Below are 17023 nucleotides of genomic sequence, written 5' to 3' on the forward strand. Positions count from 1 at the left end.
AGGTGACACACACCGAAGCAGGTGACTTGGAATTAGCTGCTGGTACCCATAACCGGTTACAAAATCAGGGCTGTAGTTGGAGTGTGAGAGGAGCTTTCAATTCTGTTTCCCCATCTGGGACTAAGAGTCTTTACCAACCTTACAGGGATGCTGGGAGGGAGGCTCTCAAACTTTGGGCCTGCCCCCACACTGAAATCAATGGGAGTCTGGCCAGTGGGCCATGGATCAGGCTCTTAATGTTTGTGAAGCTCTTCCAAAGCCTTGCACAGAAAGTTGCTATTTCAATGCAAACGTTGCTGGATTGTTGCAATGTTTTATAGCCTAAATCAACTCGAAGTATTTGAAGACCAGAACATTTCAGTACAACACACCATAAACCCGGGGCGGTGGGAGTGGGGTTAAGTGGGGGAGTTGCAGTAAGGTACAAGAATGCATTTCTCACCTGTAGGAGGCAGCACTGACCTACACTGCCTTTTCCAGCATCCCATACAATTTATGCACAAGCAGAAGTGCCATTAATCTTCATACAACTAGACCATGGGTTCTTAAACTTTATTGCACTGCAACCTCCTTCTGACAACAATAACTACATGACCCCAGGAGAGGGGACCAAAGCCTGAGATCGCCCAAGCCCCGCTGCCCTGGGTGAGGGGGCCAAAGCCAAAGCTCAAGGGCTTCAGCCCCAGATGGGGGGCCTGTAACCTGAGCTCTGCCACCAAGGGCTGAAGTCCTCGGCCCCGGTTGGTGGGGCTCAGGCTTTGGCCCCAGGCCACAGCAAGTCTAACGCCAGCTCTGGTGACCCCAGGGGTCATGACCCACTTTGGGATCCTGACCCACACTTCGAGAACCGCTGAACTAGATAAAAGGTGCCAGTCTCTAACCTGGACCACAAAGTGCCCAATTTAAATATCAGCCTGATGGGGGCTGGATGGAAGAGCAGAAAGAAGAGGGGGGGAATATGGCTTTTTCTTGTATGTTAAGGGAGCAGCAAGAGAGATTTTAAGGCTCTGTCTAGCCTAGCAGTCAGGGAGATTTGTAAGGTGGTCAGATATCCAGGTCGGGAGAGTAGGCTGGATGGAAGATAGATCGGGCTCTGTGCCGAAGGCTGAGTCCCCAGAGCAATGCATTCATTAACAGCCCCCACTGTCCCGAACGTGATACTAAAAACAGTCTGATGGACCACTGCTAAAGGGATTGTAAGTAAACAAAACCCAAGCACTCATATACAGCAAGATTAGGCCCTGACACCAGTGCATTGAGAGAGAGCACTATAGCAGAATATGCCAAAAAAATCAAACCTGCCCAAGCTGGCTCTTGTCTGCCTGCACCCTGGCACCTGTGCTCCGGGGCGCTTCTCCACACGGCTGCTCACGATTTCCAGAGGGAGCTTGGACACAGAAAATTCTGCAGGAAAATGGACCCTCCTGAATCTTTCTGTTGTCTCTCCCATCTCAATGCCAACTGCACAACGCAGACTCAAGTAGTGAGGGGCATGAGGCATATGACAGCGGGTTAGCTGGTGGAAACAGCGCTCATTTGTGGGGTGGCCAGGGGTTCAGAGGAATCCGTGACAGTGACTTATCTTTTAAACTCTCAGACTGGAGCTACCAAATCACCACAAACATCCATAAAACTCTGCCCTGATCCCTGAACAAGTAATACCTAAGAGCTCTGGCTAGCCCAGGTAGCTAGTCCACAGATACGGCTGCAACCACAGCTCCAGTCAAAGGCCCTGCATTCACAGCTGTCCCTCAATCTCCCATCCATCCTCATAACTGCAGCAAGAACCTTCCTTTGGGGCTGTAAATTGGCAGACTTGCTCTTAAATTGGATTGAAATTTGTTTGCTAAGTCTGAAGAAAACTGATAAAGGCCAAGGTCTTCAAAAGTAACTCACGACATTCAGGGTCTCTGTTTTTGGGGGCCCAGCTTGAGGCACCTCAGAGGGCTCAGTGTTTTCTGAACTGAGGCCGCCTTTTAAGATGTTGCCAACTGGGCATGTCAAAAACAAAGACTGAAAATTGTGAGTCACTTCTTAAAATCTTGGTCAAAATGCCAGAAGTGAAATATGCATAATCACAATTTGACCATCACAGAATCCCCAATGAATTTTGTCCATAATAATACGTCTACATCACACTCCATCCCTATGTCTCCAAAACGTTCGTGAACTAACTCTCCAAACATGCCTGCAAAGTAGGTAGGTATTATGAACGTGGGGAAACCGAGGCATAGAATAGTTATGAGACTGGAACAAAGCATGCAGTCAGTTTGTTGCAGAGCTAGGAATAAAAGTGCAGAAGGATTAGCTTACCAAGGCAAAGGTGGAGAGAGTCCAGAACTGGAACTCAGGAGAGCTGCTTTCTGTTCCCACATCTGCCACTGACCTGCTGAGCGATTGGGGGCAAGTCATCACTCTTTCTCCTCCTTCCCTCTGTCTGTCTTGTCTATTTAGCATGTGAACTCTTGGGGGCAGGGACTGTCTCACTGTGTGTCTGTACAGCACCTAGCACAATGGGGGCCTGAACTTAGTTGGGGCCTCCAGGTACTACTGTAATACACATAACTAATGCACATTCAAACCAGTATGCACTATCTGCAGTCCAGTGGATTAGCAGAGAGGTGTTTGCAGGGAGTGAGAAACTGGCTGAAAAGGACAAAAGATCCACATTGGCCCAGTTGCCCTACAGAAATGTGACAAGGGATGAAATACAGGGCCTGACAGTACAAAGAGTGATGGGTAAGAGAACCAAGACACTGATCTCAAGTGCCAGTGGCCTGCTATTATTACCCCTGGCCAAAGGGTTATCAGAAATTAGGAGACAGTTATCAGGCACAAGCAGAAGGTAGATTAGGACATTGCTAACAGTGGGCATGTGGTGAGCCACAACTAACACACACACTGAATATGTTTACTGCCATCTTGTCCTCCATGTCTTCTCCTCCCTCACCCGTTTTGTCCACCTGTGGTGCTCTAGCGTGACCTCTTTGGGGCAGACAACACCTGTAGCAAACTAGAGTCCCTCCAGTTCCTGCCACTGAAACAGACAACCATGATGATGGTGACTGATCACTGATAGCAAATCCAGCTGTCCAACAAGCTAGGTTTACACACCCATGTATGAAACAGACAGCCACTGTGAAACAGCTCTGCCACCCAAATACAATGATAGCGCTGAACACAACTGAACCACTCACCGGGAGGATCTGGTCCTTGTTTTATCCTAGCACAATGGCGCTTTAGGAGCCCGGCTGAAAGGTACTATTTCTTATACTTAGCATCTCTATGGCATCTTCCTTCCAAGGAAAGCCAAGTGCATTGTAGATATTAACCACTTGAGAGGAAGGATGGTCCAGTGGGTTAGGGTCTGACCCAGGACTGGGGAGAAATTCCCTGTTATGCCACAGATTTCCTGGGTGACCTTGGGCAGGTCACTTAACCTCTATATGTCTCAGCTCCCCAGCAGTACAATGGGGATATTAATTTTGCCCTGCCGCACAGGGCTGTGGTGACAATAAATACCATACAGCTTGTGAACCACCTCAAGATGTACAGATTCAAGAGCACCAAGGTACAAGAGCTAAGTAATATTAATTCAAGCTTAAGATACAGGGAGGTTTTTTTATCCCCATTCTACAGGTAGGGTAAATGCAGATCCAGAAAAGTTACATGAATTGCCCATATGGGCACAGTTGGGACTAGAACTCAGGACATCTGATGCCCAGGCCTCTGTTCTGCTTCCACACTTTCCTGCATGTTGACACCAGCATGCTAGTCCCACAAGATGAGAGATCTAGGCTGAGCAGCCTAGTCAATAGTCAAGACCACCATGAGCTGCTCTGAGCTTGTTACACTATCAACACACAATACAAATAGGATGACATCCCTTGCTATGCTGCATTGGGGGGAGGGAGCCAGTCTTCCTCTCCTATTCCCTGCCTCTCCTCTACAGGGAGATCTGTGCCCACCCCCACTCCTCCTGCAGGAGGGAGGGGAAGAAAGAGGCCACCCTGCGGCCCTGTCGCTAATGCCCTCTCCCCTCTGAGAGCTTGCATGGCTGAACTTCTAAAACTCAGGAAATTGCATCACTGATTTCACCATCTTTCATTGAGTCTCCATCCTGGTAAATAATGGGGAGCTCCTAGCCAACCCCCACCCAATCCCTGCACATTCTGGTCTGTCTGGGGGGCCAAGATAGCCTTTTGAATCAATTTCCCCTCTTGCCCCTATTTTCGTCCCCTGGCCACATCCTGTACCCACCCTGCATCCCTTCATAACGGCCATTACAAATGGTCGCCTTTCAAGCTCAGCTAGATCTACTGTAGCCACTGGGGCAGATGGCACAAGCAGGGCCGGCGCTAGCATTTAGGCAGCCTAGGCAATCACCTAGGGCGCCAGAATTTTTGGTGGGCGGCATTTTGGTGGAGGTGGCGGCCGGCAGCTCCAGTGGAGCTGCTGCAGTGGTGCCTGCGAAGGGTCTGCTGGTCCGCGGCTCCGGTGCAGCTGCCGCAGTCGTGCCTGCGGACGCTCGGCTGCTCGCGCGGCTCCGGTGGACCGCCCGCAGGCACGACTGCGGCAGCTCCATGGGAACCACGGCACCAGCGTGCAGGGCGGCGAAATTGCCATCCGCCTAGGGCATTCAAACCCCTCGCGCCGGTCTTGGGCACAAGGGAACATGAGCTGCACCTCCTCGAGGGGTACAGCCAGGGCCAGCTCCAGGCACCAGCCGAGCAAGCTTGTGCTTGGGGCAGCAGATTCTAAGGGTCTGCATTCCCTCCAATCCTTTTCTTTCTCTTTTTTTTTTGCTTCGCCACTTCAGCCGCCCCGCACAGTTTTGTTTTGTTTTTGGTTTGCTGCTCTGGTTGCCCTGTAGGGGGCGGTGGCGGAGGAGGGAAGCGCCCTGCTGGGAGCAGGCTGCGCACTCCATCTGCAGATGGCACGGTGGGAGGGGCTGCGTGGCGAGCCCCCTGGCTGAAGGAAGCCCTGGCCACCTCTTCTTTTCTCTCTCCCCCCGCTCCCTCTCCCTCCCTCTGCTAGCCGGGGCGCACACTCCGCTGCCCGGGGCACGTCTGCAGCAGAGGGAGTCCCCCAGCACCCTGGCTCCGGCCGCCCAGCATGGTTTTTTTTTTTTGCTTCGCTGCTCCGGCTTGGGGTGGCAAAAAAGCCAGAGCCGGCCCTGGGTGCAGCTGAGGGAGCTCTCTGCCTGCCTCTTCCTGCTCCCCCAAGCCTTTTGGGACTGGCTCCTCCCAGGCCAAGAACTACCAGTGTCCGCTGGACTGAACTTTCTAGGTGCCCTTGTTGTGCCATCCTCCTGCGAAGAGCAGCCAGGGGTGCCTGGCATGGAACTAGCAACACCAGCAAAACTGTGCACAAAGATAGAGGAACTACCCAGTCTAACCTAGTGGGGTCTTCACATTGTCTTCATCACTGAGGTCTCTGAATGCCTGTGTCTAGTGATGGCCAGGTGAGTCTGGGAATGGACTCAAATCCGTCTTGCAAGAAATCCAAAAAGAAAGCGAGACAGTCGACTCTGCACCCCATTTACCAGAGGTTGGGGGACAGGGGAAATCCTGACCTGGGATTACAGCTGGAGGGATACTATTCACTCCACAATTCATCAGAGAAATATCACCATATTTGGAGGATGAGTTGCTAGACAAGTATTGGCTTCATTATTCTCCCACCTGACATAGTTGGGCGAGGAATGCGAGGGACCATGCTTGAATTTTGTAACATTTTTCAAATCAAATCTTCCTGACTCCTTTGTGTCCTGTTTTCTCTCCCAAGACTCCTTTAGTGCAGGATAGATATCTCACCAATATCTTGTGTGCATCTGATGCAGGATTACTTAGGAGGGGAATCTTTATAAATACCCTGGGCATGAACATCATGGCCTGGGACTCTTTTACAAGTGGGGAACCAATATCAAAATACCCATTGGTGTCAGATGCCATGGAACACTCAGATCAGGAGCCCAGGTAGAAGGGACCACAGTAATGTGCAGCAATTACCACAGAGCTCTCTGAGAGGAAGCTATTTGCATTACGCTGTCTTTGTGCCGCCTTGCATAAACATGCCATGTGTCTTAGGTCTGATGGCTCTGCTATCATATCCAACATACTCCAAACGCACCTTGTTCATTCCTTGTCCTCTCAGCCACCAAAAGACATCTTGGGCCAGATCCGCTTCTGGTGTAAATCAGCATCACTTCATTGTCTTCAGTGAGCTACACCAATTTCCACTAATCAAGGATCTGGCCCATACGTATCTTGCCAGATCTTCAGCTGATGTAAATCAGCATCGCACTATTAACATCAGTAGAGTTACACCAGTTTAATCAGCGGAGGATCTGGCCCGCTATAGATACAGATATTAACTGTCCTTTATAAAATGACTGCATTTTGCAATCGGGGATAAAATGTACTGCAAAAAGTCCAATTTTCATTGCAAAAATAATGCTTTTTCACAGAGGAGCCATGGACAGTCCAGGGTTTGTACATCAGATAGTTTAGAGCAGTGGTTCTCAACCAGGGGTACATGTACCCCTGAGGGTACGCAGAGGTCTTCCGGGGGGTACATCAACTCATCTAGATATTTGCCTAGTTTTACAACAGGCTACAGAAAAATCACTAGCAAAGTCTGTATAAACTAACATTTCATAGCAACAATGACTTGTTTATATTGCTCTATACACTGAAATGTAAGTACAAAATTTATATTCTAACTGATTTATTTTATAATTATATGGTAAAAATGAGAAACTCAGCAATTTTTCAGTAATACTGGGCTGTGACACGTTGGTGTTTTTATGTCTGATTTTGTAAGCAAGTAGTTTTTCAGTGAGGTGAAACCTGGGGGTACGCAAGACAAATCAGACTCCTGAAAGGGGTACAGTAGTCTGGAAAGATTGAGAGCCACTGGTTTAGAGGCAGGTACGCAGATTGCAAATGGCCCAAGTGTGAATTAAATAAGGCTTTTACCCTACTAGGAAAAAATATGGATACAGGGAAATGAAGGCAGCAAAAAACAAAAACAACCCACAAAGAGAAACAAACCTTGAAAAGCAGCAGGGCTCTGGAGTCTTTGTGTTTGTGTGGGTTTCTCCTGCCCTCTAGCTCCGATCTGAACAGATGTGCTTGATGCAGGAAGGGTGATTAACAAGCCGAATCCTTAGTCCAATTTGGGCTTAAAAATGTAATAGGCAGGGAGGGTGTGGGGCAGAGAGGAGTATTAGAGAGATTTGGGTCTCTAAGAAGGTTAAATCCCCACAAATAGCATTCAGCCTGTGGCAGTTCTAAAGCAGCAAAATTCCCTTTATTTAAACACTTGGGCTTAAAAAAAATGTATATATAAGAAGATTTTGGAGAAATTGTGCTTAAAATTTGTCCAGTTGTTTCTATGTCTGTCTGTACCAGTGCCTGCTTAAGGGACATCATGTCTGTCTTTCCATGATCTCCTTCTGTTTTCCTTTTTCTCTCCATTTCCACCAGCCTCAACATGGACTGTACTCCCTTGCAGCCAGCCTGTCTGGGAGGCCAAATGGTTCTCCTTCTGATGAAACCCAGAATGAGAGGCATGAGGGTGGTAACCGAGGGCTCCTCAAGCCGGCATCTCCTGTGATTTGGGCAATTGAGTTACTCTGAGCTGATCCCAGGAGGGGAGGCCAAAGCAGCCATGTCCTGGTTTTTGCTAACCCTAAACTGTGCCCAAGCAGCTGCAGGGGCAGGTTGGGATTCGATTAGGAGAAATATTAAGTTAGAAAGGGATTTATTTCTAATGAAAAACAGTTTGGGAGGATTGTTAGGACCCTGGTGTGCTCCTGAGAGCGGGGCTGTTAGTTCTAAACCCCTTGGCAAGCACTGTCGGGGAGTTTCCGGAGCAAGGTCTCCTGTGCAAGGGGGAGCTTTCTCCACAGCCTGGTGTGAGCTGTCAGAAAACACCCAGGCCACTGCCACTCGGCCCTCCCAACTCAAAGGAGATGGTTGCACTTACCTGAAGAAGTCTTCCTTACAGTAGATGTTCCCGGCTCTGGAGAAGCACCTGTCCACCAGCTGCATCTGGCAGTCTGCGCACTTGAGGCAGGAGCTGTGCCAGTGCCTATCGAGGACCTTCAGGATGAATTTATCCAGGATGTGCTGGTTGCAGCCAGCGCACTGGGGAATCTCTGACGAGGCAGCAGTCAGGGGAGGAGGGAGAGAGGAGAAGAGCAGGGTCAGTGAGGATGGCCCCATTTGGGGAAGGGAAAAGGCGTAAGAGGGCCTCAGAGGCCTATATCTCCCTGCTTTGTGGGAACAGAGGGAGACGGTCACCTAGAGATTAGCGTTCAGGGAGCTAAGCCCACCTGGTGTCCCACTCCCTTCTGGATGAGAACACAGCGTGCTCAACCAGCCCCCTGCTCTCCCATCACTCCAGCTACACCCCACGCCTGTGCTGAACAGCATTACACCTCAGGAGTGCCTTGAGACCCCAGCGAGACAGGGGCCCCACTGTGCTAGGCGCTGCACAAATATAGCGGGAGACATCTCTTCAGTGGCTTCTGCTCTCCCTCCTCATCCAGGTCATCCCCCTCATCCTCCCCCTTGAGGCCCTGAGCAGCTTCACCCTGGCTTGCCTCAGCTCCCATGTCTTCCTGCTCCCTCTCCCTATCCTCTCCCCTCGCCTCCTCCCCCCACTCTTGGCTTCCAGCCTTCTCTCACGCTGTCCCCCGTCCTTAGGGCAGCTTCTTGCTTCCTGCGCACCAACAGCCCCTTCCCTTCCTCAAAGGCCCCCTTAAAACTCCCTGCCTTCAGCCTTCCTGGATCACCCTCACTGACCACGTCCCCCTGCTGCCCCCAGAGACAGCACAGCCACCACAGGGCTTGCTTCGTACTGGACGGGCACTGCTAGGCTCTCACTTCTTTGGGGCTGGGCCTCTATTGCTTTTCCCAGTGCCTTGGACATTTGTGGCACGAGATGAACCAGGCCACCCACTCTGGTGTTCCCCTACATGCCTCTTCCCCAGTGGGGAGTCGGCATGCTGCAAGTTTCCCCTCCCAGAGGTCCCATCAGGGGTCCCCCTCCCAGGCCCATCCCAATGGAAGAGTCTGGGCTGTAATCCCATGGCTCTCCAGGGCACAGAACTGCTCTGCAGAGGCACTTTGCTGCTCTCTGCCACCCACTGGCATCACAGCCACAGCAGGAGCCAGGGGCTCCCCAATGCATTCCTGCTCCTAGGGGTGAGGGTCTACTCAGCTGTGTGGAGGCAGACATTGCAAACCCTGTCCTCAGGAACAAGCTCCTGTTCGTGAGGCACAGTTATTATGAGAGTCCAACCCCCCCACCCATATTGATATCCCGACCTAGGTCTCCTACGGCAGTGAGTGGGAGAGGCTCTGATGATATCTGTGGAGCATGAGCCCCCTCCACTCACAGAAGTAGGCAGGCATAGACTTTCAGCTGTGGGGGGAGGGGGCGACATGTTAAAATATTCTTTCCACTAAAGAAGGTCTTACTAAAAAGTGGTTATGGAGACGCCAGCTCCTGGACGGGGCTCAAAGCCGAGCTCCCGACCATCCACTCCCACTAGCAATTCCCCAGCACGTTGTGCAAGAGGAGCAGTCACCCGCATGCCCTGGCGTAATTCCAGCCTGGTGAAGAACACCCGACCGCCTACATTCCCTGGCAGTTATGGGCTCTGTGTGAATCACTCTGTATTGAATTTGACATAAAAGCCTAAGTCAGGTGACACATACTTAGCGCACACACAAACTCTACCTGAGGAGAACATTACTGAAGTTGTAAAGCCCCCCCCCAAGTCTCCCCGCCCCCGTCTCTTCCTCGCCCCCACTGGCCTCCAGTCACCCACACCCACGTTCCCTATCCCTACTGGCTCCCTGTTCCAGTGTCTCTACCAGACTCCTCCTCCAATTCCAGTGTCCCTCCTCCCAGTCTCTTTGCTCAGCCACTCGCAGTTCTCTCTTCACACTCTGGCTTCTCACCTGCTCTGTCCCCCTCCTGCCACCTCTTTCCCCCACCCTCTGGATCCCAGTCCCCACACACCTGGCTCCCAGGCTCAATGCCCAACCAGTTCCAATATGCTCTGGTCCCCCCTCTGGCTCCCAGGCCTCATCACTCCCAGCAACTCCCAGTCCTACTTTCCCTCTCCCACACCACCATCAGGCTCCAGTCCCAGTCTTCCCCATCAGGCTTCTTCTCCCAGTCTACAGTACTTCCCCTGCCAGGTCTGGCTCATGTCCCCTCTGCATTCAGTTCAAGCAGCTTCCTCCCCCACCATGGCTGAGCCCAGGAGGGCAGCACATGAAGGGACAGGCTTTCTGCTCTCAGTTCAGGTGTCCAGACCCAGCACCACTTGGCCTGAAGCACCCATGAGCTGCAATTGCAGGCAAAGTCCCACTGTGGACAAAGTCTTTGAGGCATTAAGCTGAGAAGTTCTAACAAGTCTCTACTGCGCATGTGCAAACTGGAAACTTGGGTGGCCAAATTTAGATGGCTTGTCAGAAAGATTACAAATTGCTGCCCTCCCCTCCAAACTGCAAGCCCCTGATCCAAAGCACGGGAGCACTAGAGCTTTGCAAACAAGAATGGTCATCAGGATTTTTTAACATGAGCAAAACAATGTATTTTATTTTCTGGAGCCTTGTTCTTTGAAACCATTGAGTCATTTTGGCTCAAATTTTCCAAAACAATTCAGCCTGAAGCAGACACCCAGCATGGAACATTTCAGCCTAAAAAACAGTCAAAATCTGGCAAATTTATAAACAACTGAAAACTGTGTCTTTTTAATGGGAGATGTCAAACAACTTTAGTACCAGGTGGTGATACCAGCCCATGCCTATGATACAATGGATTGTGAGGAGTAGGGACAAGTCGGGATATCTGTAATACCTCAAAACAAAAGAATCTGTGAGGATTCAGCAGAGAACACATAAGTGCAAATATAACCACTCAGACATGGGTTTTGGTGTTTAGCATGACTAAAAGCATGAGCCTCTATAGCTTAAGTTAAAGGGGTAACTCCTCTAGTTGGCAGCTATGTAAGGTTCTTATCCTCCTATATGGACCAGCTACTAGAAAGTAACAAAGACATGCAGTTTTGTAGGATGGAGTACACTAACAGATGATGATTCCAAACCCATCAGCGGGGTATCTAATGGAGTATGCAAACAGAGAGAGAGAGAGAGAAAAAAAAAGTGACAGCATAGAAGAGTGACACCAGTACAGAGCTAACACACCAAGATCATGGGGTTCATTACTGCCAATAAAAGCAAGATTGGATGATAGGCCCAGGTATTTGGCTTAGGGTGCTGAGTGTCCAGGAATTAAAGATTAATCTTTAAAGATGATGTTGTGTGATGAAACATCCAGGGATACATCCAACCAAAACTGACAACCCTAATTTGGCTTGAAGGGACACATTGTCTAGAGCTATGCAAAAATTCTCCTGTGCTACACAGATCTGCCTGGCAATCCAAAAGCAGACACCAAATCAGAGCATACATGCTGCATGTGGTTTGTACATTCTCACATTCACTGCAGTACAGAAAGTGGAGGAGCTATGGCTATGGTGTAGCTCCTTCACTTTCTGACCTAAATTGTTGCATGGTGTTCCTGGGCTCTGTTAAATGGCTACCCTATTCCAAACCAAAGGTGGCTGCATTTCACTGTTGACTGAAATGGTCCCACTGTGCAGTATTTATGCTTTGTAAAGAGCTTTTGAAATGCTTTGGGGTGAGAGGCTCAGTATAAAAGCAAGATATATATCTAGCTATCTAGACTCATATAAGATGTCTGTCTAGAGACAGACAGCTTATATAGATCTGGATAGCTAGATATTTATCTCCATTTCTGTCTGCCTATAGTTCAGAATAAGCAGAGAGTGCTGTAAAAGTCTTCAAGAGAAGATTGCCATGTAAAAGCAATGCACATAATGCTGCCATGCATGCATAAAAGATTATTGATTTTAAAGAAATATGCCCTGTAGCAGGAGTGTAATATCACAGGAGATGTTTGTGCATCAGCTCTTTCTTTCACTTGTCTATTGGGCAGGTCTGTGATTTCAGGATGACTGACTAGAAGTAACTATTTGGGCATTTGTATGCTGCCACAAATCTAGAAAAGGGTCAAGAAAGAGTTACCTGATTCTACCAAAATGAAACAGACAAGCTGATTGGCTTATTTATTGATATGCTTTTTAAAGCTCACACACATTGGCCAGTTTGAAGCCAGTTTACTCTGAGAAATCGATTACATTAAAAAAAAAGTAAACTCTAGTTCTGATAAAGCTCTTTGTTGATTGGCAAAAGCAGGTAGACACTCAGCTTGTGAGGCAATTAAAATGCAGCTTCTCAGCTACAGCATGGGGAGGAACAGCAGGGGCTTTCTCAGTTGTTTTCAGGGCTGCTTTGGAGAGCTGGGGCTGTCTACACTGCAAAGAAACACCTGTGCACCAAGTCTTAGAGCCTGGTCAATTGACTGCAGCTTGCATGGCTCAGGCTGCAGGCTGAAAATAGTGGAACAGACATTCCGGCTAAGGCTGGAGCATGGGTGTGGAGACTGTCTCCTCTGGGGGTTTCAGAGCCCAGGCTACAGTCCAAGCCTGAATATCTGCACTGTGAGTCCAAATCAACAGGGCTCTGAGACTTGGTGTTGTGGGTTTCTCTTTGCAGTGTAGACATGAGGCACTGAGATAGGGTTCAAAAGATCTGCCTTCAGTTCCCAACTCTGCCACAACCTGTGGGTGTAACTCAGGCAAGTATTTTAATCTCAGTCGCCACATGGATAGCAGGCTAATAATATTGTTTTATGTATTGAGATTACAAGCTATCCAGGGCAGAGACTGTCTCTTACCATGTGCGTGTACAGTGCCTAGCACAATCTTGGTAGTGGCCTCAAGGCCCCATTCTCATATGAATTAAACAATCTTATTTTTTAGTTCTTGATCCCAGGTTCTTGCTCCTTGACTGATCCATGTGGCTAAACCCAGAGAAGCCTTGATGGGTTCCAAAGGGTGCCTCATCCCTGCCTTCTGGACGGTCCATGTGATGCAAGGCAGTGAGGATCAGAGGGGGGAAAATTCCCTTCCAAAGATTTAAAAAAATAAAGAAAAAAGATATTAAATAGAATCAATGTGCCCACTTTGTCTTTTTAAATGGAATTGCCTTCCTTGGGGTCAGTTCTCCCATTGCCATCATATGTCTGCAGAATGGCTTTCATTTATTTCATTTATTTTAACTAAATTATTTGGTATAATAGGAATAATGTTAATGGAATTATACACTGTGACCAGATTACTGTCTAGCTCTTTAATAACAAATGTCTCAGCTTCACTTCTGCGCTTACAGTATTTTTGATAAATACTTTACCTCGGCATTTGTCTTTTAGTGGCAGACAGTTATCCACACCACACATAATTAGATTAACGGCGCTGCTTAATTGACTGCGTATCCGTCGGTACAAATTCATTCCGCTTGTCCTTATGTATCTACCTACCTGTCCACCCAACCAGCTATTTATGATAATCGTGGACTGCAGATAACACTGTCCAATAAGAGGAGACAGAATTATGTGACCTAGAATAGCCTGGCACTGTAGCTCTCCCACAGTAGATGATCAATTGTTATTAGAAGCAAACATTACTGGCTCTAGCTATTGGCTGAGACAGGGTCACATGAACCTGAGACCTACAGGAAAGAAACCTCAGCATGGAGTCAACCTGCCCAGGATGGTTCCGATACCATATGAGGAAAAAAATCAGCCTTACAGTACAATGATAAACAGTAGCAGGTGACAAGGTTGAGTTATATATTACAATTGTACTGCCTGATTTGTGTGGATCACTACACACCTAGTCAGGCCAAATTCTGCCAGCCCCTGGCACTCTGCAATAGCACTTGTAACCCATACCAGCGCACTGCAAGCCTCTGACTTCCTTTAGCAGTTGGACAACATAAGAGGATAAGTGGCTACTACTTCTGGCAGCTAGGACAAATCCTCTTTTAGCTCAAGTGAAAAAAGCCCACATTTTTATTGCTAGAAGTCCTTGGTTCAAAGCTGCCCACTAGCAACCCAAGCAGGCTTCATTATACTGCAATAACATTATAATCAACAGGCTGATGTTGGTTACTGATTTTGCTTTTTAAGAAAAAAATTGTGAGCATTTACTTTGGGAGGAAGGCCCTGCCCCCCAAGATTTTATTGAAAAGAATCTGAAAATTCCTCTGTGCCTTGAATTGTTTAATATGCTCTTCAACTGATGTTAAGGGGGGAAAAAGGAAATAGCACAGTTTAATGGTGAACTCCAGAAATGAGTTACTGATTGATTTCTGGCCAGGATTTTCTAAAGCAAAATGCCTCGTTTCTGAGATAGCTAGGGGCCTGATAGCAAGAAAGGGCTGAGCACCCTCCCTGTGATAATAAGACTGCTCTATAGCGACTCAGACTACAAATCAAGGCACCCAAATAACAGCGGTGTTGGAAAACTGAATGCTCTGGACTAGGACCTGTCCTTCTGCTATATGGCTTCATTGGAGGGGAAAGAGATCACAGGGAGATATCCCCCAGGACACACAGCAGAAAAAGATCCTTCCCTAGCTCTCAAACCAGGGCTATCCAGCAACATCTGATTCCTGATTTGGCCCATGCACCATGACTCCAAAGAGGTTTGGAGCTCTGGCTAGGTACTGTATGATGAGCCCCTAGCTCAGGGATTCTCAGGACAAAATTTTTGGTGGCCTCAGAGTGCGGCCACCAACTCTTGCTGGTGACCACTCTCACACTTTTTCCTAAAATACTTAATTAGCTTTAGGAAAAACAAATAAATATGCACATGTACATGTCCAAATCATTGCAATGTATTTATTGCTTGCTAGTAAGTCTGTTGTGAAGAGTAATATTGACAAGCATACAAGTATCGCTTTTCACAACAGACTACCTCAGCCCTGTCAAGCCTGGGGACAAATTAAGCCCTGGATGGGGGGTCGGGGGAGGCAGCGGGGGCCAGAGGCAATGGGGCAGGTAGGGAGAGGCAGTGCGGGGGACTAGAGCCCAAAGCCCTGTGGCCAGAGCTTGCTGCCCCTCTACCCCACCACCCCAGGATTGAAGCCTAAAGCTTGAACCCCATCACCCCTGGAAAGGTGGGGAACTCACCAGCTGCCTGGTCCTCCAGCATTGTGCCCCAGGTGTCTCCACAGGGGGAACAGGGCCCAGCTACTGCTGGCAGCCCCAGAAACCAACACCAAGGCGGTGCATCTAGGAGCAACAGGGTGGGGCCTCTACTCCCCCACCCCCCATAACAGCCCAGGAGGCTGTGGCCACAAGAAAAGCCCCTGGTGGCCGCATTTGAGAAACGCTGCCTTAGCTAGATATCATGTAAGCTGTGCTGCACAGCATGAGAGAGCCAGAGGTAAATGCTGTGGCTTTTCATAGATTCCAAGGCCAGAAGGCACCAATAGTGATCATCCTCACCTTGATAACACACACCAAAGAATTCCCCGAAAATAATTCCTGGAGCAGATCTTTTAGAGAAACATCTCATCTTGATTTTAACATTTCCAGTGATGGAGAAGCCACCACAACCCTGGGTAAATTGTTCCAAAGATAAATTACTCTTACTGTTAAAAATCTACAGGAAAGTAGGCCCAGCTTCAGGCATTTCCCAGCTCTTCCTGCCCAATGGAATCCCACCTAGGCTGGCAGCTTTTAGGAGGAGTAGAGGTCCGTGTATTGAACATACACTCAGCTCTCCCTATAAGCACCGCCAGGGCAGAACTTTCCACTACCCCATTATCAGCATTAAAATAAATGTAGATAGTTCTCAGATTCTGGTACCATTCCTTGCTCAAGTTTCGGAGTGATGAATTGACAGACATGGTGTGGTCTGTTTGGGTGCCATTCACCAGCAGCACGTTTTAGATCAGGGCAATGGTTGGAATGATTTATAACACTGGCTTCATCTTTATGGCATTATCTATCCCTGTCAGGGGAAAAAATAGCTAATTATTGTACCAAAACGGATTGTGAAATACTCTATGAAATTCTTCAATCAATTTGTCACTGACGGGAGCCACAGAAATCAAATGCAGTGATAACCCAAGAGAATCCTGAATGGGCAGGGTCTCAAAGCAAACCTCACAGCAGAGCCCCCAAGCGTTAGGTCATCCAACTCGGAATTTTACAAATGGTCCCTATTTTTTTTTAACAGGCTGAACCAAACCCTTCAGCTATGAATGCTCCTGCAATCTGGGGCATTCCAAATCCAGCCCCCACACTTCATAGTACATGTGCAGAGGAACCTGCTTTTACTGAATACAGATGTAATGTAAGTACCAGCTAATGGAGCTACTCCTTTAAAAATAAATAAAATGCCTCTATGAGGTTATAACATGATAACTAACTCCATTTGAAGCAGACAAAGCGCCACATTTTTTCATTGCAGCACAATGTCAGAATTGCTTTTTCCGTTCCAGGGAGCGATCAGTGTTTATATGGAGGACCTGATCCTGTGGTCTTAGCTCAGGTGCACTCCCTGTAGGCTCCGGTGGAAGTTCTGCTTGAGTGGGAATTGCAAAATCAGGCTTTAAAGGGAAAAAATAAATGACATCACTCTGCATCTAATCCAGACCCCCTTGAAGACTTTCCCTGGACTTCAAGGAGCTGTCAATCAGAACCTATGGAATGCATGGGGCAGGGGTATTTAACACATGTATGGCAGTATCACCACAAAGCATGGGTGAGGATCATGGCCCTGTTTTGCAGGAAGCCATACAAACACATGTGAAGGCAGGGTCCCTGCCCTGGAGAGAGAGCTGCAATCAATATATATAATGTTTCAACACTCATACAAAGTTGTTACTTTAAAATTATTATAAACAAAGTAAAAGCCAACTAATCCCATCTGCCCCCCAGTCTGACCCTCATTAATTGCTCTGTTTCATATATGTGTCACAGCAGAGGTGGGTCTAAAGGAGAGGTTTGATATACAACATATTACACTCACATAGACATTTCAGCTCAAAGAGTTCCACAG

At 48.3% G+C, this 17023-nt stretch overlaps 1 protein-coding gene across 1 annotated transcript in view; it reads right to left on the minus strand.

The window, feature by feature from the left end:
* LHX4 (LIM homeobox 4) overlaps nt 1-17023 on the minus strand; it is a 63773-nt gene that overhangs the window by 31229 nt on the left and 15521 nt on the right. Inside the window, exon 2 of the mRNA XM_032796195.2 lies at nt 7993-8164. Coding sequence (XP_032652086.2) covers nt 7993-8164 — 172 coding nt within the window. The remainder of the gene's footprint in view (nt 1-7992; nt 8165-17023) is intronic.

Source organism: Chelonoidis abingdonii, chromosome 7, assembly GCF_003597395.2.
Source record: "Chelonoidis abingdonii isolate Lonesome George chromosome 7, CheloAbing_2.0, whole genome shotgun sequence".
Lineage (NCBI taxonomy): Eukaryota > Metazoa > Chordata > Testudines > Testudinidae > Chelonoidis > Chelonoidis abingdonii.